This window comes from Ranitomeya variabilis, chromosome 6, assembly GCF_051348905.1.
Source record: "Ranitomeya variabilis isolate aRanVar5 chromosome 6, aRanVar5.hap1, whole genome shotgun sequence".
Classification (NCBI taxonomy): Eukaryota; Metazoa; Chordata; class Amphibia; order Anura; family Dendrobatidae; genus Ranitomeya; species Ranitomeya variabilis.
In genome coordinates this window covers 170,823,729-170,851,606 of record NC_135237.1, presented here as the reverse complement: position 1 = coordinate 170,851,606, position 27,878 = coordinate 170,823,729, and the positions used below count along the sequence as shown (strand labels likewise).

At 46.9% G+C, this 27,878-nt stretch overlaps 1 protein-coding gene across 2 annotated transcripts in view; it reads left to right on the top strand.

Moving 5' to 3' along the window:
* The window catches only part of ELMO1 (engulfment and cell motility 1), a 522,734-nt gene that overhangs the window by 117,119 nt on the left and 377,737 nt on the right, over positions 1-27,878 (top strand). For both annotated transcript variants that reach the window (XM_077269247.1, XM_077269246.1), the window contains exons 2-4: positions 1,650-1,787; positions 10,859-10,899; positions 25,417-25,492. In XM_077269247.1, coding sequence (XP_077125362.1) covers positions 1,710-1,787; positions 10,859-10,899; positions 25,417-25,492 — 195 coding nt within the window. In that variant the 5' untranslated portion in view covers positions 1,650-1,709. The remainder of the gene's footprint in view (positions 1-1,649; positions 1,788-10,858; positions 10,900-25,416; positions 25,493-27,878) is intronic.

Below are 27,878 nucleotides of genomic sequence, written 5' to 3'. Positions count from 1 at the left end.
ACTGGTCGGGCTTACCTTGGAGGAGTATGACTGTGTCTACCGCAGTGTTCCCCAACTCTACCGGGTCTTCACTAGATGCCCTGATGGTAAGGAAAGGCTTATACCTGAATCTAATAGAACATTTATGGAAGAACTAAAGCTCAGAGGCCATAGAAAGAGGCCACAGAACCTTCAGGATTTGAACAGTGTTTGTATATAAAAATGGGCCAAAGTCACTCCTTAGCAATGCACTCGACTAGTTTCTAAATACAGGAGGTGTCTTGAAGCTGTCATCACCAATAAATGCTTTTGTACGAAGTATTGATTACATTTTAGTAAGTGTGTTAATGAGAAATGACACCGGGAAAAAGTATTTATTACACATAACTAAATTTATGGACATCTATTGTTTGATTTCTTTGCCTGTGTGGACTGGATTGGTTGTTACCGACATCTGATGAGAATTTCATGTAAAGAGCACCTTTAGAAATATATTTACTTAGAAAATTGGAGATGTGTTCGATATTTATTTCACCCATTGTGTATGTGTGAAAATCTATAAGAACTTGTTAAGTCCTGGTACAGCTCCTTTACAATTGAATGTGTACCCTGGTTTCAGGAAAACGTGCAGCAGAATGCTTGTGTCTACATTTAGCACCCCTCTCCATAGAATCTTATTAGCTCCAATTGTCATCTCTTCTCTCTTAATGTGATAGCCTGTGTTCCCTGATGATAGATTCTTCCTATGAATTGAGACTGAATGATCAGTCCAGGAAGAAGAAGAAGAATCGGATTTTTTGCTTTTTTTGTAGTTTCACTTTTACCATTGATTTATTAAAAAAAACAACAAAAAACAAATACTGCAAAAAACGCTACTGTGAAACATACCTTTAAACTAAGCACCACGTGTGTTTGTCAGGACTTGAATACACTTGACAGAATGGGTTGGAACATGAGGGACCAACACTGTTCATTGGCCGTAGTCTGGCGGCACGGTGGCTGAGTGCTTATCACTGCAGCCTTGCAGTGCTGGAGTCCTGAGTTCAAATCCCACCAAGGACAACATATGCAAGGAGTTTGTATGTTCTCCCCGTGTTTGCGCGGGTTTCCTCCGGGTTCTCCGGTTTCCTCCCACATTCCAAAGACATACTGATAGGGAAGATAGATTGTGAGCCCCATCAGGGACAGCGATGATAATGTGTGCAACCTGTAAAGCGCTGCGGAATATGTTAGCGCTAAATAAATAAAAATAAAAATAAAGATTATTATATACGGTATTCCCGAACCATGTTCTGGCTGCACATATTTACACCCTACCAGGCTACTGGTGTACAGTGATGGGGTGGGAGTTCTGGGTGTATTTACCATATTTTGGTTAAAACTAGCTATTGGATCCCATCAGTAACCCTTGTAGACTGCTATAACAGTCACAGATGTTATTGTGGTGGATCACAGTTCTGTTCTTCTGACATATTATAAGAGGAAATCTGGTTATATAAGAGAGCTGTAAAGCAAGTTTATCACTCTGTCATACTTATTCTCTTTTGGGACAGTTGATGTAATAGATTTTATCTTAAGTGTGACACAGAAGCACATTTAACCTTTTGCATAATTTTTCATGTTCCACCTTATTTTTTTTTACATATTTTTCCTGGTGTCTCTATTTCTAGGTGTGGATGATCCTCAGTGCGTTCTTGGAGTAGCGTTCAGCTCTTACATACTCAGTCAGAATGCCACCTCCATCAGATACAGTGAAGGTAGCCATTCAATGGCCTGGAGCATTCCCAAAGTTAATGGAAATAGATCAGGTAGGTCTTAAATTACGATGTATGATGATTATGATGTACAGTAGCTGCTGTGGTCACAGTTTATAAATACTACAGCATTAAAACATTAAATGACATAATGTCCAAATCAAGTTCTTCTTTGTCAGGATAGAAATAATATTCCTATTAGATAATGATTACTTAGAATGTATTGAACTCCTGAATATGAAGACTCCAGCACCAGGCAACCAGGAATTTTCTAAAAATTGAGTGCTGGAGTCAGTCTTTGCCACTACCTTATGCTGCCTTCAGATAAGGTTACATATACAGTGGGAAAAATAAGCATTTGATACATTGCCGATTTTGCAAGTTTTCCCACTTACAAAGAATGGAGAGGTCTGCAACTCTTATCATAGGTACTGTGACAAAGTCACTGGCAAAGTAATGGAGCTATATGTATATTTTGTAATCATAAATTTGCTCTCAAAATAATTTTGTCTTTAAAAAAAGATATATTGTAATTCCTGCAAGAATAGGGAATCGTGTATAATTTTGGATAGAAATAAAACACACTTTGCACAACTCAATAATACAGATGATGACAAAAAATTGTAATATATGTTATTAGATAGCTTTGCTCTAAACTTTCAATGTCAGGCGCTTCTCAGGGTACAGCTCAGTAAATGTTTCACATCATGATGCTTCACAGTCTATAAAGAGGGAGGGAGCAAGTTTTGCCTGAATCATACCCCAGAAAGAAACTGAAACTGCTAGCAGAGATAGTAGCATGAAGCGCATAAGATCCACTAACCTCTCCAAACATGAGCTCAGAGGAAAACTAAAACATGAAGCATGCAGAGAAAACATACACTGGACTATTGATTTATGCACAGTTTATTGAAAGTTTAGGTTTGCTATAGAAGTACTTGCCTTAATCCTGTTTTCCTGTTCACGCTAGCAGTTCTTGAGATGAATGCAGGGCTGAAGGCATTCCTGATCAGTGCATTTTTGCTCTAATCTGTAGAGGAGAAGCTTTACTACTGAGCATGTACTGTACATAGAATGCAGCACAGATTCATCTCAACTAAAAGCCGAGATCCTTAGATCTGGAACAGAACAGGCATTTATAGGACATTTTATGGTGGCATTAAGGGTTTAAACTATACGGAATTGCGTGTAAGGAAATATATATTTTATGCTTGCAATGTAGATCTATCAAGTCTAATGCAGGCGACATCTTGTTTTTCAGTACTGCTGCTTTCAAAATACAGTAACTACAAATTTGATACCTACACAAAAGAGAACAGATGGCTAACTGTACTCAAATTTATGTTTCTTTTGTGCAAAAAAATTGCTAGCCAAGTGTGTAGACTTAAACCATTTACCTCTCTGCTTTCTGCTCTTTCTTTTGTAATATAATTTACTTACACACTGGGAAAATGTTTTTCCACTTTTATATATATATTTTAAGAGATTCCATATACAATACACTTCCACCTGTGTTTTCTCCATCCTGAAATCAACCCTCTGTGTTTTTTTACCTAATTTGTTTATCTGCATCAATACATAACCCCTTAACCCCTTCATGACCGGAGCTTTTTTCGTTTTTGCGTTTTCATTTTTCGCTCCCCTTCTTCCCAGAGCCATAACTTTTTTTATTTTTCCGTCCAACATCAGAAAGGGGTTAAAGAACCATACTTTTTTTTACTTCTCTGGTCACAAAGTTGCATGATGATATGTTTTTGTGGGTCGGCACAATTGCATTGACAATTAGCTTTTTACTTACCGTATTTTTTGGACTATAAGACGCACTTTCCCCAAAAAAATGTTTTTGCGGAAATGGGGGTGCGTCTCATGGTCGGGATGTACTTACCAGGAGACATATCCTGAGCTGGTGCGCGGCACTTTTGCAGATGATCGTGGTGCGGGGGCTCCGCCGGCATTTGTGGGAATCTCCGAGCCCCTGCACATCCATCCCGGGCTGGTGCGCTGTACTTTTGCAGATGATCGGTGGTGCAGGGGCTCCGCCGGCATTTGTGGAAATCCCGGAGTCCCGCACACCTATCCTGGGCTGGTACGCGGTACTTTTGCAGATGATCGGTGGTGCGGGGGCTCCGCCAGCTTTTTGTGAAAGGCCGGAGCCCCTGCACTTCCATTGTTGTAATGATGAGTTGATCTTCATGAAAATGGCCGCCTGAGCGGCGCATGCGCAGAATGAGATCTCGGGACATGAGATCTCGGTGCCGAGATCTCATCTCCTGAGATCTTGGCCCCGAGATCTCATCTTCCGAGATCTCATTCTGCGTATGCGCCTCTCCGGCGGCCATTCTCAACTCATCATTACTGCACTAGAAGTGTGGGGGCTTCGTTCATTCACAAAAAGCCGTCGGAGCCCCCGCAGCACCGATCATCTGCAAAAGTACCGCGCACCAGTCTGGGATGGATGTGCGGGGGCTCTGGGATTTCCACAAATGCCGGCGGAGCCCCCGCACCACCGATCATCTGCAAAAGTATTGCGCACCAGCCCAGGATGTATGTGTTGGGGCTCCGGGATTTCCACAAATGCCGATGGAGCCACCGCACCACCGATCATCTGCCAACCTGCCTCGCATCAGCAAGGGATGGATGTGTGGGGGCTTTCACAAAATGGCAGAGCCCCCACACCACCAAGCCTGCTGCAACAGCCTGGGATGAGCCAGACCACCGAACACCTCCTCCAGCGCTTCCTCTCACACCCTACCCCCCAGGTAAGCTGAATAATTTGGACTGTAAGACGGACCCTCATTTGACGCATTAATTTTTTTCCCCTATTTTTCTTCTGAAAATTTGGTCCGGAGCGTCTTAGAGTCTGAAGAATATGGTATTTAATTTTTTCATGTTTTAATACTTTTGCTGAGTTTTCTGGAGAAAAAAAAAAATAAAAAAAAAAATATATATATATCTATAATATAACGCTGGGAGCGTCACTCTGTCCGAATCCTTTATAGACTGCGCAAGCGCCGGCGCAGTCTGGACCCCACAGAGTGACGCTCCCAGGAGATCGCGGTATGCGTAAGCACTGAACGCACACCGCGATCTCCAACGGACAAGCAGGGACGAGCCAGGAGGCGGAGGGTGAGTATATTTACCTGTCCCGTTCCACTGCTGCGCGCTGCTCTGTCCTCCACCTGCGACGTTCAGTTCAGAGGGCGTGATGACGCGCTTAATGCGCGCCGCCCTCTGACTGAACAGTCACAGGCAGAGGACCCCGGAAGACAGAGAGGCGCGCAGCAGTGGAACGGGGGACAGGTAAATATAGCAAGTGCCGGGGGCCTGAGCTAGCGGCGACTCTGGCACCTGACCCCCACAGCGCGCCGGTGTCCCCGCCTGCTCAGGCCCCCAGCACAGCCGCCCGCACTCTCAGCACCACCCCGCACAGCCGCCCGCACTCACCACCGCCACGCACAGCCGCCCGCACTCACCACCGCCACGCACAGCCGCCCGCACTCTCGGCACCACCACGCACAGCCGCCCGCACTCACCACCGCCACGCACAGCTGCCCGCACTCACCACCGCCACGCACAGCCGCCCGCACTCACCACCACCACGCACAGCCGCCCGCACTCAGCACAGCTGCCCGCGCTCAGCACAGCCACGCACAGCCTCCCGCACTCAGCACAGCCACGCACAGCCGCCGGCACTCAGCACAGCCGCCGGCACGCACCGCCGGCACGCAGCACAGCCACCGGCACTCACCACCGCCACGCACAGCTGCCCTCACTCTCACCACCGCCACGCACAGCTGCCCTCACTCTCACCACCGCCACGCACAGCCGCCCGCACTCAGCACCGCCACGCACAGCCGCCCGCACTCAGCACCGCCACGCACTGCTGCCCGCACTCAGCACCGCCACGCACAGCCGCCGGCACTCAGCACCGCCACGCACAGCCGCCGGCACTCAGCACAGCCGCCGGCACTCAGCACAGCCGCCGGCACTCACCACCGCCACGCACAGCCGCCCTAACTCTCACCACCGCCACGCACAGCTGCCCGCACTCAGCACCGCCACGCCCAGCCGCCCGCACTCAGCACCACCACGCACAGCCGCCCGCACTCACCACCGCCACGCACAGCCGCCCGCACTCAGCACCGCCACGCACAGCTACCCGCACTCAGCACCGCCACGCACAGCCGCCGGCACTCAGCACAGCCGCCGGCACTCAGCACAGCCGCCGGCACTCAGCACAGCCGCCCGCACTCAGCACAGCCATGCACAGCCGCCCGCACTCAGCACAGCCGCCCGCACTCAGCACAGCCGCCTGCACTCAGCACAGCCACGCACAGCCGCCCGCACTCAGCACAGCCGCCCGCACTCAGCACCGCCACGCACAGCCGCCCGCACTCAGCACAGCCGCCGGCACTCAGCACAGCCGCCGGCACTCAACACAGCCGCCCGCACTCAGCACAGCCGCCCGCACTCAGCACCGCCACGCACAGCCGCCCGCACTCAGCACAGCCGCCCGCACTCAGCACAGCCGCCCGCACTCTCGGCACCACCACGCACAGCCGCCCGCACTCACCACCGCCACGCACAGCCGCCCGCACTCACCACCGCCACGCACAGCCGCCCGCACTCACCACCACCACGCACAGCCGCCCGCACTCAGCACAGCTGCCCGCGCTCAGCACAGCCACGCACAGCCTCCCGCACTCAGCACAGCCGCCGGCACTCAGCACAGCCGCCGGCACTCAACACAGCCGCCCGCACTCAGCACAGCCGCCCGCACTCAGCACCGCCACGCACAGCCGCCCGCACTCAGCACAGCCGCCCGCACTCAGCACAGCCGCCCGCACTCTCGGCACCACCACGCACAGCCGCCCGCACTCACCACCGCCACGCACAGCCGCCCGCACTCACCACCGCCACGCACAGCCGCCCGCACTCACCACCACCACGCACAGCCGCCCGCACTCAGCACAGCTGCCCGCGCTCAGCACAGCCACGCACAGCCTCCCGCACTCAGCACAGCCACGCACAGCCGCCGGCACTCAGCACAGCCGCCGGCACACACCGCCGGCATGCAGCACAGCCACCGGCACTCACCACCGCCACGCACAGCTGCCCTCACTCTCACCACCGCCACGCACAGCTGCCCTCACTCTCACCACCGCCACGCACAGCCGCCCGCACTCAGCACCGCCACGCACAGCCGCCCGCACTCAGCACCGCCACGCACTGCTGCCCGCACTCAGCACCGCCACGCACAGCCGCCCGCACTCAGCACCGCCACGCACAGCCGCCCGCACTCAGCACCGCCACGCACAGCCGCCGGCACTCAGCACCGCCACGCACAGCCGCCGGCACTCAGCACAGCCGCCGGCACTCAGCACAGCCGCCGGCACTCACCACCGCCACGCACAGCCGCCCTAACTCTCACCACCGCCACGCACAGCTGCCCGCACTCAGCACCGCCACGCCCAGCCGCCCGCACTCAGCACCACCACGCACAGCCGCCCGCACTCACCACCGCCACGCACAGCCGCCCGCACTCAGCACCGCCACGCACAGCCACCCGCACTCAGCACCGCCACGCACAGCCGCCGGCACTCAACACAGCCGCCGGCACTCAGCACAGCTGCCGGCACTCAGCACAGCCGCCGGCACTCAGCACAGCCGCCGGCACTCAGCACAGCCGCCGGCACTCAGCACAGCCGCCGGCACTCAGCACAGCCGCCGGCACTCAGCACAGCCGCCCGCACTCAGCACAGCCACGCACAGCCGCCCGCACTCAGCACAGCCGCCCGCACTCAGCACAGCCGCCCGCACTCAGCACAGCCGCCTGCACTCAGCACCGCCACGCACAGCCGCCCGCACTCAGCACAGCCGCCCACACTCAGCACAGCCACGCACAGCCGCCCGCACTCAGCACAGCCGCCCGCACTCAGCACCGCCACGCACAGCCGCCCGCACTCAGCACAGCCGCCGGCACTCAGCACAGCCGCCGGCACTCAGCACAGCCGCCGGCACTCAACACAGCCGCCCGCACTCAGCACAGCCGCCCGCACTCAGCACAGCCGCCCGCACTCAGCACCGCCACGCACAGCCGCCCGCACTCAGCACAGCCGCCCGCACTCAGCACCGCCACGCACAGCCGCCGGCACTCAGCACAGCCGCCAGCACTCAGCACAGCCGCCGGCACTCAGCACAGCCGCCCGCACTCAGCACAGCCGCCCGCACTCAGCACAGCCGCCCGCACTCAGCACCACCACACACAGCCGCCCGCACTCAGCACAGCCACCTGCACTCAGCACCGCCACGCACAGCCGCCCGCACTCAGCACAGCCGCCCGCACTCAGCACAGCCGCCCGAACTCAGCACTGCCACACACAGCCGCCCGAACTCAGCACCGCCACGCACAGCCGCCCGCACTCAGCACAGCCTCCCGCACTCAGCACAGCCTCCCGCACTCAGCACAGCCGCCGGCACTCAGCACAGCCGCCGGCACTCAGCACAGCCACGCACAGCCGCCGGCACTCAGCACAGCCGCCGGCACTCGGCACAGCCGCCGGCACTCAGCACAGCCGCCCGCACTCAGCACAGCCGCCCGAACTCAGCACCGCCACGCACAGCCGCCCGCACTCAGCACAGCCACGCACAGCCGCCCGCACTCAGCACAGCCGCCGGCACTCAGCACAGCCGCCGGCACTCACCACCGCCACGCACAGCCGCCCTAACTCTCACCACCGCCACACACAGCTGCCCGCACTCAGCACCGCCACGCCCAGCCGCCCGCACTCAGCACCACCACGCACAGCCGCCCGCACTCAGCACCGCCACGCACAGCCGCCCGCACTCAGCACAGCCGCCGGCACTCAGCACAGCCGCCCGCACTCAGCACAGCCGCCCGCACTCAGCACAGCCACGCACAGCCGCCCGCACTCAGCACAGCCGCCTGCACTCAGCACAGCCGCCTGCACTCAGCACCGCCACGCACAGCCGCCGGCACTCAGCACAGCCGCCGGCACTCAGCACAGCCGCCGGCACTCAACACAGCCGCCCGCACTCAGCACAGCCGCCCGCACTCAGCACAGCCGCCCGCACTCAGCACCGCCACGCACAGCCGCCCGCACTCAGCACAGCCGCCCGCACTCAGCACAGCCGCCCGCACTCAGCACCGCCACGCACAGCCGCCGGCACTCAGCACAGCCGCCGGCACTCAGCACAGCCGCCGGCACTCAGCACAGCCGCCGGCACTCAGCACAGCCGCCCGCACTCAGCACAGCCGCCCGCACTCAGCACAGCCGCCCGCACTCAGCACAGCCGCCCGCACTCAGCACCGCCACGCACAGCCGCCCGCACTCAGCACAGCCACCTGCACTCAGCACCGCCACACACAGCCGCCCGCACTCAGCACAGCCGCCCGAACTCAGCACTGCCACACACAGCCGCCCGAACTCAGCACCGCCACGCACAGCCGCCCGCACTCAGCACAGCCGCCCGCACTCAGCACAGCCTCCCGCACTCAGCACAGCCGCCGGCACTCAGCACAGCCACGCACAGCCGCCGGCACTCAGCACAGCCGCCGGCACTCGGCACAGCCGCCGGCACTCGGCACAGCCGCCGGCACTCGGCACAGCCGCCGGCACTCAGCACAGCCGCCAGCACTCAGCACAGCCGCCGGCACTCGGCACAGCCGCCGGCACTCGGCACAGCCGCCGGCACTCGGCACAGCCGCCGGCACTCAGCACAGCCGCCCGCACTCAGCACAGCCGCCCGAACTCAGCACCGCCACGCACAGCCGCCCGCACTCAGCACTGCCACGCACAGCCGCCTGCACTCAGCACCGCCACGCACAGCCGCCCGCACTCAGCACAGCCTCCCGCACTCAGCACAGCCGCCGGCACTCAGCACAGCCACGCACAGCCGCCGGCACTCAGCACAGCCGCCGGCTCTCAGCACAGCCGCCGGCACTCAGCACAGCCGCCGGCACTCAGCACAGCCACGCACAGCCGCCCGCACTCAGCACAGCCGCCCGCACTCAGCACAGCCGCCCGCACTCAGCACAGCCACGCACAGCCGCCCGCACTCAGCACAGCCGCCCGCACTCAGCACAGCCGCACTCGGGCAGTAGAGCCGGAGAGAGAAAGATGAGAGCAACATATGGCAGAATGGAAACAGGAACAGGCAGAATGGGTGCAGCACATTACAACAGAATGGGGGCACAGGATGGGAGCACCACATGACAGAATGGGGGCGCAGGATGGGAGCAGCACATGACAGAATGATTGCGCACGATGGCAGCAGCACATGACAGGATGGGGGTGCAGGATGGGAGCACATGACAGAATGGGAGCAGCACTTGACAGAATGGGGGCGCAGGATGGGAGCACCACATGACAGGATGGGAGCAGCACATGACAGAATGATTGCGCACGATGGCAGCAGCACATGACAGAATGGGGGCGCACACATAACAGGATGGGGGTGCAGCATGGGAGCACATGACAGAATGGGAGCAGCACATGACAGGATGGGGGCACAGGATGGGAGCAGCACATGACAGAATGGGGGCACAGGATTGGAGCAGCACATGACAGAATGGGGGCGCACACACATGACAGGATGGGGGTGTAGGATGGAGCAGCATATCACAGGATGGGGGTGCAGGATGGGAGCACATGACAGGATGGAGACGCAGGATGGAGCAGCACATAATAGGATGGGGGCGCAGGATGGGAGCACATGACAGGATGGGGATGCAGGATGGAGCACCACATGACAGGATGGGGGCGCAGGATGAAGCAGCACATGACAGGATGGGAGAGCAAGATGGGAGCAGCATATATATATATATATTAGATTTTTTTTCTGTGTAATTTTAGGATACATATAATTAATTACTTAACATTTGGTAACTTTTTAATTGTTGAATGGAAAAAAAAAAGCATTTCAACTATTCTTGCTTGTTTTCCTTTTTTTTATATGGCACTAGTGAGTTTTCATGCTCTAGAGATGCTGAAGATACTGTAGGTGATAATGACTGCATTCCAACATTCACAGCATAAGGTGTTCTATAAAGTATTGAACTGTGAAAAAACATTTCAATTGCCTTTATTTTTTTTTCTTTCTAGAAAAAGCCCTTATCTGCAATAATAAAGGAAGTGAGTGATGGGTAAGTGTAAACGGTTACAAAATGACAGTTATTTATTGCACTGCTTCTGTTGACATCCCTGTTGCCTCAGTGTAATTTTGAATAATAAATCTGTTTTTTAATTTACTTTATATATGACAGAAAGTACCCAAAAGTAAAACCATTTTAAAAACTGCACCCCTCAAAGTCCTCAGGACCACATTCAAGAAGTTTATTAACCCTTCAGGTGCTTCACAGGAAATAAAGCAATTTGGCTGGAAAAAATGAACATTTTACTTTTTCCCATAAAAATGTTGATTTAGCCCCAAGTTGTGCATTTTCACACGGGTTGGATGCGTGGCAGAGCTAAAGCCAGTCTCACACGTCCAGATAATTCCGGTACCGGAAAAATCGGTACCGGAGTTATCTGTGTCCGTGAGCTCACGTGGCACATCAGTGTGGCACACGTGCGGCAGCCGTGTGCCGACTGAGTACCACACGGACCGTGCAGGAGACAGCGCTACAGTAAGCACTGTCCCCAGCGTGATGCTGAAGCCGCCATTCATCCTTTCTCTCCAGCAGCGTTTGCTGGAGAGAAGGAATGAAAAATCAATTTATTTTTTTTTTTTTTTGTGGTTAAATTAAACTTCCTGGCAACCTCCCCCCTCCCACCCCCTGTGCGCCCGCCCGTTGGAAATAAAATACTCACCCAGCTCCCTCGATGCTTCCTCTCAGCCCCGCAGCTTTTCCTGTATGAGCGGTCACGTGGTGCCGCTCATTACAGTGATGAATATGCGGCTCCACCTCTATTTTTTTTTAATGCCATTCATGCTAGGGTAAAAGTGATAAGATGCCTTTATTTTACGGATCAGTACAATTACAGCGATGCCACATTTATATAGTTTTTTTTTTGTTTTGCTCCTTTTAGACAATAAAAACTATTTCATAAAAAAATTAATTGATTTTGCATCGCTATATTCTGAGAGCTATAACTTTTTTTTATTTCTCAGATGATGGAGTTGCATGGTCACTTGTTTTTTGCGGGACAGGATGTCATTTTCAACTATATAATTTGTATTTGATGTCGTTTCATTCCACATTTTTTGGCAGTAGTTTTTTTTTACTCCCGTTCACTAAATGGGTTAAATAATATGACAGTATTATAGTTCGGGTCATTCCAGACGCTGCAATATCAAATATGTGTATTTTTCTTATTTATTTTTTACGTAATATACCTTTTTATTGGTTAATTTTTTTTTTCATTTTTTTTTTTTTTTTGACTTTTTAAAAATATTTGTACATTTTTTTTTTTTTGCTTAGTTCCTCTATGGGACTTTAACTTGTATTACTCTGGTCACTGGTATAATGAACAGTATTGCAGGGCACCAGCGCTGCAATGAATTTTACCTGTCAGTGTTGCAGTGACCAAATCCTCTTACACCATGTCATGATCTACTGTCATGGTCTAAACAGGCTAGCTGATAGCCCCCTCAATCTCCCAGCATTCTAAATTCAGCGATCACGATCTACTGCGTCATTTAACTTGTTAAATGACCCTATTTTGAAAACTACACCCCTCAAGTAACTTATCTAGAGGGGTAGTGAGCACCTTGAACCCACAGGTAATTCACAAAATTTTATAATGTTGCACGGGTACCGCTCCTGGCCATAACAACCGGACTCGGGCAGTAATTTACTCCGAGCTCCCAGCGGCAAAATAGCCCTGACGTAAATTTACATAATTTTGCGCAATCCCTTTCCCAACCATGACGTAAACATGCATCAAATGTCGTGAAGGGGTTACGTTGATCTTATGATTAAACATAAAACAAGTACAGTTGCAATCAGGGTGGATTGATTTAAATCACGCCGATTTAAATCATGATTTAAATCACGATTTAAATCAAAAGATTTTTTTCTATTTAAATCGGATCGATTTAAATCATGATTTTAATCATGATTTAAATCACTGATTTAAATCAAAAGGTTTTTTTTAATATAAATCACGATTAAAATGAGAAGTGAGAGCAGTGCGCATGTGCGCCCATAGTTACACGGACGAAACTAGGGGCAACGATCTAACGCCAGGGTGAGGGGGGGACCCCAAAGTAAGTAAAAATCTTTTTTGTTTTACTATATGGCAATAGGTAGGTGTTTAAAAGCAGCATGTCTTAATTGTATAAACTATTAATAGCCTCCACATTTTGTTCATACTGCCCCTTTAATTCCACACTTCTAGCTTGGTTTCACTTTTGGTTTAGTTTCTTTTTCCATTCAGTTGACATGCCCAAACTTGTTGGATAGTCAGCATCCTACAGAAACCTCTGGAAGAGCATGGCATTGTGAATGTTACACATATACAGCCTTTATTCTACTGAGTTAAACAACTCAGCTTTATCTCATGATGGAAGAACCTTTGGATGGTAAAATATTTTCCTCAAAAAGCAGTTTATTGAAAAAAATCCGATTTAAATCAAAAAAATCCGATTTAAATAAAAAAAATCCGATTTTTTTGATTTTTTTAAAAAAACATTGATTTTTATCCACCCTGGTTGCAATCAAAATTATTCAATCGCCATAGCAAATTAGCATTATTTGCAACATTTAGAAACATACAGTAGAATGTTAGAGTTGGAAGGGACCTCCAGGGTCATAATGTTTAACCCCATGCTCAATTCAGGATTCACTAAATCATCTCAGACAGATGTCTGTCCAGCCTTTGTTTGAAGACTTCCATTGAAGGAGAACTCGCCATTTCTCAGGCAGCCTGTTCCACTCCATTGATCATTCTCACTGTCAAAAAGTTTTGTATATATTTACAAATATTTTCCCATTTCCAATTAACTAATCTCACAAGAACAATTTATACAACTAATATAACAAGTGGTTTCTTCAAATTCCAAGATAATCCACTTATAATGACTACTTCAGTCTCAGAATTTTTCAACCTGTTTTTGGTTTAGTAGGACCTTCTGTTCATGGGCTATGGCCTCCCATTCGGTAATATTCTTATAAAATTAATGTCAACTGCCTTCTTCAAATCCCACCCAAATTTTTTTTTATGTGGTTCATGTCAAACGACTGTGACTACCACTCCAGAATATTCCAGGTCTTCTAAAACTAAGCTGAGCTCAGTCCAATGATGTTCAATATTCAGCTTCTTTACAGAAGGCGAGATTTTTTTTTTAGGATTTCCAGATTCTTGATTGAATCCTTCTTGCCCTCCATATACTACAGGTTTCTAGGCGAAGATGCAAAGTGGCCCATAGCATCAGAGTCACCACCATACTTCACTGTGGGCAATGTATTCTTGCGTAGTCTTCATTTGTCCTCCACCAGACAAACTGCTGATACATAGGACCAAAAAGTTCTATTTCATTCACTGCTCCACAGAACAGTGTCACAGGGCCCTTCTCCGGTATCACACAATCAACAGAGCAAGAGTATAGTGAACAATTCCAAGACCTTTATTTAGGCTAAAACACGAAAGGTCCATATAATCCACCACACAAAGGATAAAATAGTACAGAACACGAATGCACGAATGCAGTTCAGTAACAGGATAAAAGTCCAACAATCCAGCAGAGAGGATAGCATAGTCTATATACTCCTCTTTCTCTCTGATATCTTCTTAACATCATTCCACACCAGACTGATCTATGTCTCACCTCCCTGATATTTACAAGTCCCTCTCCTCATTCACAGGTTAGGGGGGTGGGTCGCAGGGGCTCATTGTTTCACCAAGCTAGGTCAACATGTCATTAGCATATTAGCAAATAACATTATTCACTGACCCTGTGGAGAGATAACAATACAGAACTGTGGGGAGAATATCAGATGGCAAATAACAACTCATCCTACAAGAGAACACCATGGAAATAAGTAAAATAGAAATATACACAAAAATGATACCCACATAGCATATCACACCATCACGAACCACCAGAATGGCAAGAACTTCTGTAGCTAATTTATCTGATCTTAACCCCTTCCTGACCTTGAACGTATCTATACGACCAGGTTGTTAGGTAGTAACCAACCTTGAACGTATGGAGACGTCATGACGATTTTGCGTGCACAGAGGCTGTGTGCATGCGATCACTGCCAGGTGTCAACTGATTCTGACAGCTGACACCCAGCACTCAGTGCAGGAGCGGTGCTCGCACTAATCCCGGCACTTTAACCACCTAAATACTGTGATTGCTAGCCCCAATGTCACGACATCTGGGTCACCAGGCACTAGGAAGTTAGTTAGATCATACGCAGTGCATGATCTAACTAACTTGTGTCTGCAGCACTGACAGTTTTAATGTATTGCAATGAATTAGAACTGCAAAAAGTGAAAGTCTCATAGAGAGAAATAGTAAAAAAAAATTGTAAAAATATATATTTTTAAAAATCGCAAAATAATAATACAAAAAAATATATTGTATCAATAAAATATTTTTATGAAAACAAAGCAAAAAGTACACATATTTGGTATCGACGATTCCGGAATGACTTGACCTATAAAGCTGTCCCACCAGTAAACCCCTTCAGTGAACACCGTAAAAAAAAAAGAGAAAAAAATGTTCATCTTACCAACGCAAAAAGTGTCTTTTAGTGTGTAGCAGCAGCCATACATAAAAAAAACTATAAATCTGGTGCTGTAATCGCACTGACCTGAAGAATAAAGTTGTCTAGTTACTTATAGCGCCTGTGCCCTGCGCTGAGTGCTTACACCAGGGTTTTTCTGGGTAAATCTATGAAATACGTGATTCAGACGGAACCTCAGGCTATATCCGTCTTTTTAGGCTTGCACAGAGGCGTGATCGGCCACAGTTTTGTGCACCTCTGAAAAGAAGGACACCACTGAACAGACGGAATCCAAAGTAACTCTGCTGCCTCATTAAAGTGAATGGATTCCTCTGGGGTTTCATCTGAATCATGTCACTCAAAGTTTTAGAAGGAAACCCTTATGGAAGCACTCAGCGTAGATAGCCGGATAAATGTGATCCCAAGCGTTATGTAAAATGTTCCCAATGAAAGCTTCAACACAGTAAAAAGCAAGTCTCTTGTCATCTGCCTTTGGATATATAAGGGGTTACCACTTTATTGGTAATACAAAAGCTCTGGAAAAGCAAATTGTCTTCTCATCCCCACCCGCCTCGAAAGAAATCTGGCGAAACTTCACTCCCTCCTGAGCCCCACAGTGTGCCACTTTTAGCGTCCACATGTTTGACATTTCTGTAGCGATGAGATGAAATTTACGGGTACGTGTCTCCAGAAGCATGAGCTTTGCACAATGTACTGGTCGGTCACCACAATGTACTGGTCGGTCACCACAATGTACTGGACACTACAACGGCATTTTGCAATTTTCACTCCACAACATCCACTACTGCTTGTTTCTGGAAAACACCTGTAGATAAATTCCCAAAGGGGTATAATTTCCAAAATGGCATCACTTGAAGGAAAATTCTGCTTAGGGGCTCTGTGTATGGAGTCCGCAAACTATTCTAGGAAAATCTGCCCTCCATGAAACAAATAATGTTTCGTCCCTCCCAAGTCTATCCGTATGGCTAAGCAATAATGTACAGCTACATATGGGGTATTTCTACATTCAGCAGAAATTTTGGGACAAATTTTGGTGGTAAAAATGTAATTATTTTTTTTCTTTGCAGCCCAATGGTATAAAATTCTGTGACCCACCTGTGGTGTCAATATGATCACTGCACCCCTAGATGAATTCATTGAGAGTTATAGTTTGTAAAATGGGGTCACTTATGGGAGGGATCTGCTGTCCTGGCACATTATGGGCTCTGTCAATGTGACATGGCACCCTCAAACCAGTCCAGCAAAATCTGACCTCCAATTTGGTGCCTCTGAGCTATGCACTGTGCCTCAAAATAAGTTTTCAACCACATATGGGGTATCTGCATATTCAGGAGAAATTGCACAACAAATTTTGAGGTCTTTTTTCTCCTGCTATCTTTGTCAAAATGAAACATTTGGGGCTAAAACAACATTTTGGGGTGAAAAATATATATTTTATTTTCACAGATCAATGTTGTAAAATTCTGTGAAGCACATGTGGGTTCAAAGTTGTTCACTACACATCTAAATTAATTCCTTGAGGGGTCTAGTTTCCAAAACGGTGTCACTTGTGGGGGTTTTCCACTGTTTAGGCACATCAGGGGCTCTTAAAGCGCTACATGACGCTGGCAGACCATTCCATCAACGTTTACGTTCCAAAACATCTCTCCTTTTCTGAGCCCTGTCATGCACCCAAAAAGTAGCTTAGCCCCACATATGCGTTATCTGCGTACTCAGGAGAAATTAAACAACAAATTCTGCAGTCCATTCTCTTTGGCAGGAACATTGTGATTTTTTTTATTTTCTTTTTTTTTCTTGGCACAATGTTATAAACACCTGTGAAGCACCTGAGTGGTCTAGTTTCCAAAATGGTGTCACTTGGGGTGATTTCCACTGTTTAGGCATATGGTGTCCGCTAATTTTTCCAGCAAATTTTGCATTCAGAAAGTCAAATGGTGCTCTTTTCATGTGCCCAAACAGTAGTTTTCCCCCACATATGGGGTATCTGCATACTCAGGAAAAATTTCACAACAAATTTTGGGGTCCATTTTTCCTGTTACCCTTGTAAAAATTAAATTTTGGATTTAGTGTAATTTTTTTGTGAAAAATAAGTAAGTGTTAATTTCTTCCTTCCACATTCCAAAAATTCCTGTGAAGTACCTGAAGGGTTAATAAAGTGCTCAACCACATTCAAGAAGTTTGAGTGGTGCATTTTTAGAAAGGTGTCACTTTTGGGTATTTTCTGTCATATAGCCCCTTTAAAGTCACTTCAAAAGTAATGTGGTCCCCCTATAAGTAATAATCAGCAAAGCCTAGGCAGACAGATGTGGGCAGATATTAACCCCTTCATGACCTTGGGATTTTCCATTTTTCCATGTTCGTTTTTCACTCCCCTCCTTCCCAGAGCCATAACTTTTTTATTTTTCCGTCAATTTGGCCATGTGAGGGCTTATTTTTTGCGGGACGAGATGTACTTTTGGACGATACCATTGGTTTTACCATGCCGTGTAACAGAAAACGGGAAAAAAATTCCAAGTGTGATGAAATTGCAAAAAAAGTGCAATCTCACACTTGTTTTTTGTTTGGCTTTTTTGCTAGGTTCACTAACTGCTAAAACTAACCTGCTATTATGATTCTCCAGATCACTACGAGTTCATAGACACCTAACATGACTAGGTTATTTTTTACCTAAGTGGTGAAAAAATTTTCCAAACTTTGCTAAAAAAATAAATAAATAAAAAAAAAATGCCATTTTCCGATACTCGTAGCGTCTCCATTTTTCAAGATCTGGGGTCGGTTGAGGGCTTATTTTTTGCGTGCCGAGCTGACGTTTTTAATGATAGCATTTTGGTGCAGATACGTTCTTTTGATCGCCCATTATTACATTTTAATGCAATGTCGTGGCGACCAAAAAAAACGTAATTCTGGCGTTTTTAATTTTTTTCTCGCTACGCCGTTTAGCGATCAGGTTAATGCTTTTTTTTTTATTGATAGATCGGGCGATTCTGAACGCGGCGATACCAAATATGTGTAGGTGTGAATTTTTTTTTTATTGATTTATTTTGATTGGGGCGAAAGGGGGGTGATTTAAACTTTTATATTTTTTTTATTTTTTTCACATTTTTAAACTTTTTTTCTTTACTTTTGCCATGCTTCAATAGCCTCCATGGGAGGCTAGAAGCAGGCACAGCACGATCGCCTCTGCTACATAGCAGCGATCTGCTGTTCGCTGCTATGTTGCAGAAAATCAGGTGTGCTGTGAGCGCCGACCACAGGGTGGCTCACAGCTGCCGGAGATCAGTAACCATAGAGGTCCCAAGGACCTCTATGGTTACTATTCTGAAGCATCGCCGACCTCCGATCATGTGACGGGGGTCGGCGATGCCATCATTTCCGGCCGCCCGGCCGGAAGCGGTAGTTAAATGCCGCTGTCTGCGTTTGACAGCGGCATTTAACTAGTTAATAGGCGCGGGCGGATCGTGATTCTGCCCGTGCCTATTACGGGCATATGTCAGCTGTTCAAAACAGCTGACATGTCCCGGCTTTGATGCGGGCTCACCGCCGGAGCCCGCATCAAAGCGGGGCTTCTGACCTCGGACGTACTATCCCGTCCGAGGTAAGAAAGGGGTTAATAGGCTAGGAAAGGGCCATTGATATTGGACCGTTCCAGACTAAAAACATCAGCTCTCAGCCACCCCGGAAATGGCGCATCCATAAGATGCACCAAATCTGGCATTTGGCCTTGTTCTTCCCACTTGACCTAATGCAGTGGGAAGATAGTATTGGGGTTGATGTTATCTTTGTATTGTGAGGTGACATCAAGCCAAGGGGTTACTTAACCACATAATCAAATTGTGAAAAAATAACACTTATAAAGTCCTTTACTTAAACAAATGACGCCTACTCCTTTATTGACTCTAAATTAACCAAAAACACATATACTCACCTTACGCCCAATCCACTGAAGCCAATGTCCCCTGTAAAAGAATAATAAACAACCATATTCCTCACCTGTCCGCTGAGAAGATAATAGTCCAATTGGTGACGCATCTAGCTGTGCTACATCTAGGTGGCAGGCTGCATTGTTGCATGATGAAATTATACAGCCTGCCATCCAGCTGAGCTGCGCATGCTTACTCAGCTCAGGGCCTCGTGGTGACATGCTAAGGTTGAGAGCGTTCATATCCAATGAACTCATTTCAGCTCACTGACATCACCACGAGTGTGAGAAAGTGCTGGCGGCGCCATCTTACTGGAGAGGAAAATAAATTTCTCCTCCAAGATGGTGCCGCCTGCGCAGTAGCAGCTCGGAGATAGTCAAGAGCTGTTAATGTACAGGCGTGGGCAGCACCATCTTGGAGGACAATTTTTTTTCTTCTCCAGTTAGATTGCACTGCTGGCGCATGCACGGTAGCAGATGTCGGATCACTTCTAAACACCGACAGCAGCTACTGCGCAGGCACGGCGGGCGCCTTTTTCAAATTGATTTTTGTTTTTTTTTCCCTAGCTCAATAACATGAATAAAATGTATTATTGGCACACAAATCATGCGATTATACTGCAGAGCAGGTGCCACAACTGGCACCTGTCTGCAGAAGTTTTTTTTTTTTTTTTTAAATATGTACAGATATTATGCAAACAGGGGGTAGGTCAGTGAGGGATCAGTGACCTGTCAGCAGTCTGCATTATGAATATCTAATCAGAGCACCACATGCATACCCCCCCTCCAGACCCGCCTTAGGGTACGAGCATGTCATTAACTACAAACTGAAAATAAAGATTAAAGAACAACCACAAGACGGATTTCATCACCAAGGTATCATTTTAATCAGTATAACAATGCCGACCTTACACTGTAGGTTACTGTTCACAATCCTTCTGACAGGTTCCCTTTAAGTTATATTTCAATATTTTATTTGTTTGTACTTTTTTTTTTTACAACACAGGCGTTGGCTGATGACTACGCCCGTCTATGGCGCCTGCTCTTGCTGTCATCAGCGACACCAGGTGTAGGCTGATGGAGTCGTAGTTTCTCAACAGTCGATGTCTTTAACGGACGGTAAGCTTTTTACCACCGGACATAGTCGCGGGCTCATGCTGACACCTGACAGCGAGACCCTGACCGGAAGTAACGATCTTGCTGTTAATCAGAGCTTCTGGTGTTCCATCTGTGTGACAGCACGGGAAACACCCGATATAGGAGCGAAAACGCAGCAAATCCAAAAAGATTTTTGTACCTGCGTTTTTGCTGCGTATTTGACTGACTCACTTGAAGACAATGGCTGAAAAACGCTGCAAAAGCGCAAAAAGAATTGACATGCTGCAGATTTAAAAAGTACAGCAAATCCTGAAAGGAAAAATCTTGATCACGTGCAAAGCACTTCAGGATTCTCATTGACTTTCTTGGCATAAGGATTCCCTAGCGTTTTGGGGCCAATTCTGTGCAGAAAACTGTCGCAAAAACGCATTTAGTGCTGTGCACACAGCCACAGCTGGCTTTTCTTGTGCTTTTTTGGTCAGTAGAGGTGTACGTTTTGGAGTTTGCAGTCACTCGAGAGTATTTGCAGTCACCAGCCTACTCAGAAATCTGGTGGCAGCCAATGATGGCTTCCTTTTTCTGCTACATCCCGGTAGTGTAGTCAACGTTCCTTTGACTTTGAACTTGTTATCTATGCTTCTTATTGTAACTCTAGGAAAATGCAATGCATTTGTTTTTTCTTTTTGTATCCTTTTTACCTTTTTGTGAAAGGCAATGATCTTACAGGGAACCGCATCAAGACTTTCCCAAAGAATTAGGAGCTCATTGCTAGCCTCCTAAGACCTATGGTTATTATGCCTATATTATCTATATATGCTAAATATATGCATTTAAACATGAAGTTTAATCTCTGCTGTCTCTTCTTGTGGTCACTAGACTAGTTGAAGACATCTGTGAATAATGTGGGAGCATGCTCACAGCAGCAGGACTGTCATCCCAGCATGTACGGTCTCAGACTAGTCTACTGCCCGTAGAAGGGGAGTGCGGGGATGGTTAAGCATTGTTTTTGAATACATACATTTAGCATTTAGAGATAATACAGGCATCATAAATATAGGTATTACGAGGCTGCTAAAGCTCTCTTAATAACATCTATTGAAAAACCATAATGTCAGGTTCCCTTTAACTTTTTGGATCAGTCTATTTATAACACAAGAATGTTAATAAATTGGAGTCCACAGCCCATGGGGAATGGTTTAAGATTACTCATGAACGCTGCCAGAAGCTGGTATCTGACTATTTGTCACATTTGCAGCAGGTCATAACAGCCAAAGGTGCTCTGGACACATGTCATAAAGAGGTTGACTAATTCTTTGACTGCAGTAGTCAGTAAGCTTGGCATTTTGTGTTGAATTTTGAGAAACACTTGTTAAATTAGTTGTGTTTAAGTATTTTATATTGTTTTTGTTTGATTGGTTTATTGCAAACAGCAGTTTATAAATTGTATCGATAAACCTAATTTTCAATGGGGGTTGAATAATTTTAATTGCAACAGTAGATGTACCAGTAGCCAACAAATTAATTGTGCCAAGTGACAATCTTAAAGCTGTAAAAAAACAAAAGGCTTCTGTACATGCGTAAATGTGTTCTGCCTTTTAGAAGAACATTTTATTTTCATAATTTGTCACATCAACAAAAAAGAACTTTAATCTGCACATTTCCTACATTCACATCTTCTACTCTAACCTCATACACACAAAGAATGTTTGTTTTTTAATTGTTGTTTTAATGATGTCAAATCCAAATTTCATTTTTAGAACAGTAATTTCTAACCTAATTTTCTAGTTTGTGAAAACGACATTTGTTTGCACGGTCAGGGTGTAAAAGTGCATGGTCTTATTTGGCAATGCTTCCACTTCAGGTCAAGCCACTGTGGGTGTTTTTATGTTACACCCATATATTTTTTACATTACAATACTGTCATAATAAATAAAATAAAATATGCTTAAAAACTGATACAGAGTACTACATTGGTGATAAGATCATAACATAAGTAACATCATGAAGTGCCCCCCATTCTGTCTCCTACTTTTAATAAAAAGAAGATAAAACATCCACATTACAGGGCTGACTTGGGGACCATCCTCTGCTTCTTGGCTAGCAGTTCATCTGTTGCAAAGCAGAGGCCCAAATATTTTCTGAGTTCAGATGAAAAGGTTACATTTAGTGATGAGTATAGATTGGTGGATTCCTGGATGTTCGGGTCTGGCAGGTTCGGCCGAACAGTTAAAAAAAAAAAAAAAGAAAAAAAAGTTGGGTGCCAAAACAGGCATTCACTTGAGTGAGGGGCCCGAACATCCAGTGTTTGCCACACTGTCAGGTGCGTGTCAGCGCAGCAAACACTGCTTTAAGATCGGCGGTAAAATCATTACTGCCAGTCAGACAGCTGCTGTTCCTACGCTGACAGCGTGAGCCCACAACTGTGATCGGAGTTAGAGAGTTTACGTCTGTTGACTGACATGGGCTGATGGGACTACTGCTCCCATCAGCCTACACCTGCTACTGCTAATAACAGTGAAAACAGGTGGCTGCTGATGGGAATATTCATCAGTCTGCGCTCTAAATAATATAATTTTAAAAAAATCTGTGTACGTTCCCCTGTATTTTTGATAACCATCTGGGGAAAACTGACAGCAAGGGGCTGCAAACCTCAGCTGTCAGCGTTGGCAAGATTGGTTATCAAGAATAGAGGGGTTCCCATGCTTTTTAAAAAAAATATTAAAATAAATAATTTAAAAAAACGACATGGGATTCCCTTACATTTTTGGCAACCAGCCTTGCTAAAGGAGACGTCTGGTGGGCTGGTATTCTCAGGCTGGTAAGGGACCATTGATATTGCCCCCTCTCCCCCACCACAAGCCTAATAGCAATCGCCCATAAAAAGGTGCATCTATTAGATGCACAATTCTGGCGCTTTGCCCAGCTCTTCCCTCTTGCCCTGTAGCGGTGACAAATGAGGTTCATATTTGTGGGGTTGTTAGTAATGGAGAGGCGTTTATAAGACGCCTGTCCATTACTAAATCTATAGTTATATTGTAAATAACAACAGCCAAATTAAAATCCTTTAATTGAAAGAATGACACAGATTCCTTTAATGATTGTTAATTAAACTATACTTGCATCATAACCCATTCCATTGAAGCCATTGTCTCCTGTAATAAAACAAAAATAAAAAAACAACCATATCGCTCACCTGTCCATTTTTCTGTCCCACAACCTAATCCATGTACGGGGATAAACAGGTTTCAACCTGGAAGGCGTCGAGATGCGACCGTCATCAGTGACTAGTGGCGACGTCATCAAGATTACCGCCAGTCACTGAGGCTACGTTTCCAGCCGGGCCCCTCAACTGCGTTAATCCCGGTGAGAAAGTCTCACGGCGCAGTGCTTAGATCAGTGAGTTCACCACAGTTCACTGTGAGAAATTTCTCACGGCAAACTGCGGTCAACTCACCACTGCACCGTGAGGCTTTTTGTCACTGTGCAAGAGGGAATCTCATAGAGGTCACCGCAGTTCAGGGGTTCGGCTAAGAATGCTGCCTCAGTGACAGACGGTAACCCTGATGATGTCACTGCTGCTCACTGATGCTGCGCTCGCAGCAGCTCATTCATTGGTGGTTCTCAGACTAGACAGTCACATCTTGGCACTGTTCAGGTTGTAAACTGTTTATCCCCAGACATGGATTGCGGCGTGTGACAGAATACATGCAGGGATTTGTTAGGCAATCCCTGCATGTGTTGTGGCTGTTGAACAGCCGTGAGACATGCTTCCACAGCGACTGGAACATAGTATTCGAGCACACTAAAGATACTTTATTAGCACTCGAGCATGCTCGGCTAACACCTTATCAGAGCACGCTCGCTCATCAATAGTTACATTGTTTCATAATCGTGTAATGCTCAGATTGTTAATGAGGCATAGAATATACTGCCCTGCACAGACATATTTACATATTATTTACAGTGAATTTTTTTATTTTTTTTTACCTTGAATTGCAGTTGGCACAGTTACACGTATTCTGGAACAGGTTTTCTTTTTCTTCTGTGGCCCTCCATTTTAAAGTTATGCCCCTCAATAATAATGGTGCTAATTCTCCCTTCCACCAAGTGAGCATATACCACAGAACTTCACTGTAGGCAAGGTCGTGTTTTTAGTGGCCTGCTCCAAAGCAGAGAAAGGTCCACAGAGAAGTTATGTGCTATAAGCCCAATTTGTTGGAGGGAAAATTTTCATCTTTATGGGGGAGAGGGGAAGGTGGGCTAACTTTGGAACAGAGGGGCAGAGAAGAAATCGTGGGCCAGCAACAATTGGAGGAGGTTCTGAATTAAAAAAACAAACAAACAAACAAAAAACAGTGGATGGTCCTCTTCAAAAAATCTAGTCTTTCTCCACTAATTACGGTACATGTTTTTATATTGTAAAAAAAAATGATCTGCTGTAAAAGCGGTGTAAATGGATACATTTTCATCTGGCCACTTGAGTGATGTAATAGTCTTGATACTCTCTGTTCTGCAGAAGTCTCCTTTCAGTATTCATCTCTGGTTGAGTAGAAATGTTATTATCGCTTTCAAGGTGCACTAATGTAATTCTACCATATTCCACAACATGTACCAATTGGTCTAATAAATTTCACTTTTCTGCATGACTCCTGAGAGTAGAGTGGAAATTCTTTACAAACCCCCATAATCATATAACCTACAGTTAGAAAATTGAAACAAATTGGAAAACGGGAATGTGTCACTATATGGGATTATTTAGTAAAAAATAGCTATAAGCTATTGATAGATTTTTGTAAAAGCCCCATTTATTTAAAGACTGTTTCTGTTACTATGGATTTAAACATATTAAATACTGTATATGCTGAAGGCTTGGATCAATTATTTATCTATTGAAGGTCAACGTTCATGTAGCATTAACAATAAATTATGTCAATCTGACATTTTAGATGGTCAATTATTCAGAATCATGAAGATCTGGCGCTTCAATATGCTGAAGGCTCTGGATTTTATATCACTGAAAAAGTAAGTAACCTTTTTCTTTTTTTACTAGCGATTTTGTGTGATAATTGAAGTAATCATTTCAGAACTTTTTTGTGCTCAGAAAAGTTTTCTTACAGTTGTGGCCAAAGTATTGACACCCCTGCAATTCTGTCAGATAATACTCAGTTCCTTCCTGAAAATGATTGCAATCGCAAATTCTTTGGTATTATTATCTTCATTTAATTTGTCTTAAATGAAAAACCACAAAAGAGAATGAAGCAAAAAGCAAAACATTGAACATTTCACACAAAACACCAAAAATGGCCCAGACAAAAGTATTGGCACCCTCAGCCTAATACTTGGTTGCACAATCTTTAGCCAAAATAACTGCGACCATCCGCTTCCGGTAACCATCAATGAGTTTCTTACAATGCTCTGCTGGAATTTTAGACCATTCTTCTTTGGCAAACTGCTCCAGGTCCCTGATATTTGAAGGGTGCCTTCTCCAAACTGCCATTTTTAGATCTCTCCACAGGTGTTCTATGGGATTCAGGTCTGGACTCATTGCTGGCCACCTTAGAAGTCTCCAGTGCTTTCTCTCAAACCATTTTCTAATGCTTTTTGAAGTGTGTTTTGGGTCATTGTCCTGCTGTAAGACCCATGACCTCTGAGGGAGACCCAGCTTTCTCACACTGGGCCCTACATTATGCTGCAAAATTTGTTGGTAGTCTTCAGACTTCATAATGCCATGCACACGGTCAAGCAGTCCAGTGCCAGAGGCAGCAAAGCAACCCCAAAACATCAGGGAGCCTCCACCATGTTTGACTGTAGGGACCGTCTTCTTTTCTTTGAATGCCACTTTTTTTCTCCTGTAAACTCTATGTTGATGCCTTTGCCCAAAAAGCTCTACTTTTGTCTCATCTCACCTGAGAGCATTCTTCCAAAACGTTTTAGGCTTTTTCAGGTAAGTTTTGGCAAACTCCAGCCTGGCTTTTTTATGTCTCGGGGTAAGAAGTTGTGTCTTCCTGGGTCTCCTACCATACAGTCCCTCTTCATTCAGACGCCGACGGATAGTACGGGTTGACACTGTCGTACCCTCGGACTGCAGGGCAGCTTGAACTTGATTGGATGTTAGTTGAGGTTCTTTATCCAACATCCGCAAAATCTTGAGTTGAAATCTCTTGTCAATTTTTCTTTTCCGTCCACATCTAGGGAGGTTAGCCACAGTGCCATGGGCTTTAAACGTCTTGATGACACTGCGCATGGTAGACACAGGAACATTCAGGTCTTTGGAGATGGACTTGTAGCCTTGAGATTGCTCATGCTTCCTCACAATTTTGGTTTCTCAAGTCCTCAGACAGTTCTTTGGTCTTCTTTCTTTTCTCCATGCTCAATGTGGTACACACAAGGACACAGGACAGAGGTTGAGTCAACTTTAATCCATGTCAACTGGCTGCAAGTGTGATTTAGTTATTGCCAACACCTGTTAGGTGCCACAGGTAAGTTACAGGTGCTGTTAATTACACAAATTAGAGAAGCGTCACATGATTTTTCGAACAGTGCCAATACTTTTGTCCACCCCCTTTTTTATGTTTGGTGTGGAATTATATCCAGCGAAACAATAGTATATCACCTGCACTATTATGTGTTCCTACAATTGCACTCGGAGTTTAGGCATGAGGGCGATGCATACTGTATAGAAAAAGTCTTTAAATAAGTACATGTGCACTTACTGGATCCTGGAATACGGCTGACTTGCGTGCGTGAATCCTCCCAATGTTGGGTGACCGGCTTCGTATTGCAGGATCGTGAGATTGGGGGATGGAGGTTGCGCTTCAGTTCCAACAAAGTAGCTCTAGTGGGTGAGCGCCGGGAGTAGGCAGGAACCGCCAACTTCTAGCATGCCCCGGCCGGAAGCAACGCCGAAGCGAAGGCGGAATGTGGAAGGGGCGTGGCGAGTACTGTGACGTCACATGGCTAGTGGGCGGGCGCGTATGAGGATAAACCAATCCAACGCGTTTCGAAGGATGCGATCCTTCTTCGTCAGGGCTGGAGTTCCCCATGGAGCCCTCCCCTTATATAGCGGTTGTCCGCCCGCCTCCTTCAGAAAAAACCTGCCTACATACCTAGTTAATGAGGCTAATGAGCTGTGAATTTGTTTGACTGGAGCGTGATTAGTGCACTAAATGGAAAAAAAGGTATAGATTGGAGCCTTCAGGAGAGACTAGCCCAAATACTTAATTAATGGGACTATTAGACCGTAAAATAATTTGAATGCAGTGTGCTTGGTGCAAGAAAGAAAAGTCTGGATTTGGGGCGCATAGAGCTGTGTGGAGATTAAGAATAAGGGGCATGCATAGACTAAGAGCTGCGTAATCTGATGGGCTATGTGGTGTTTGTAATAAAGTGTATAAAAGTTCAATACCCC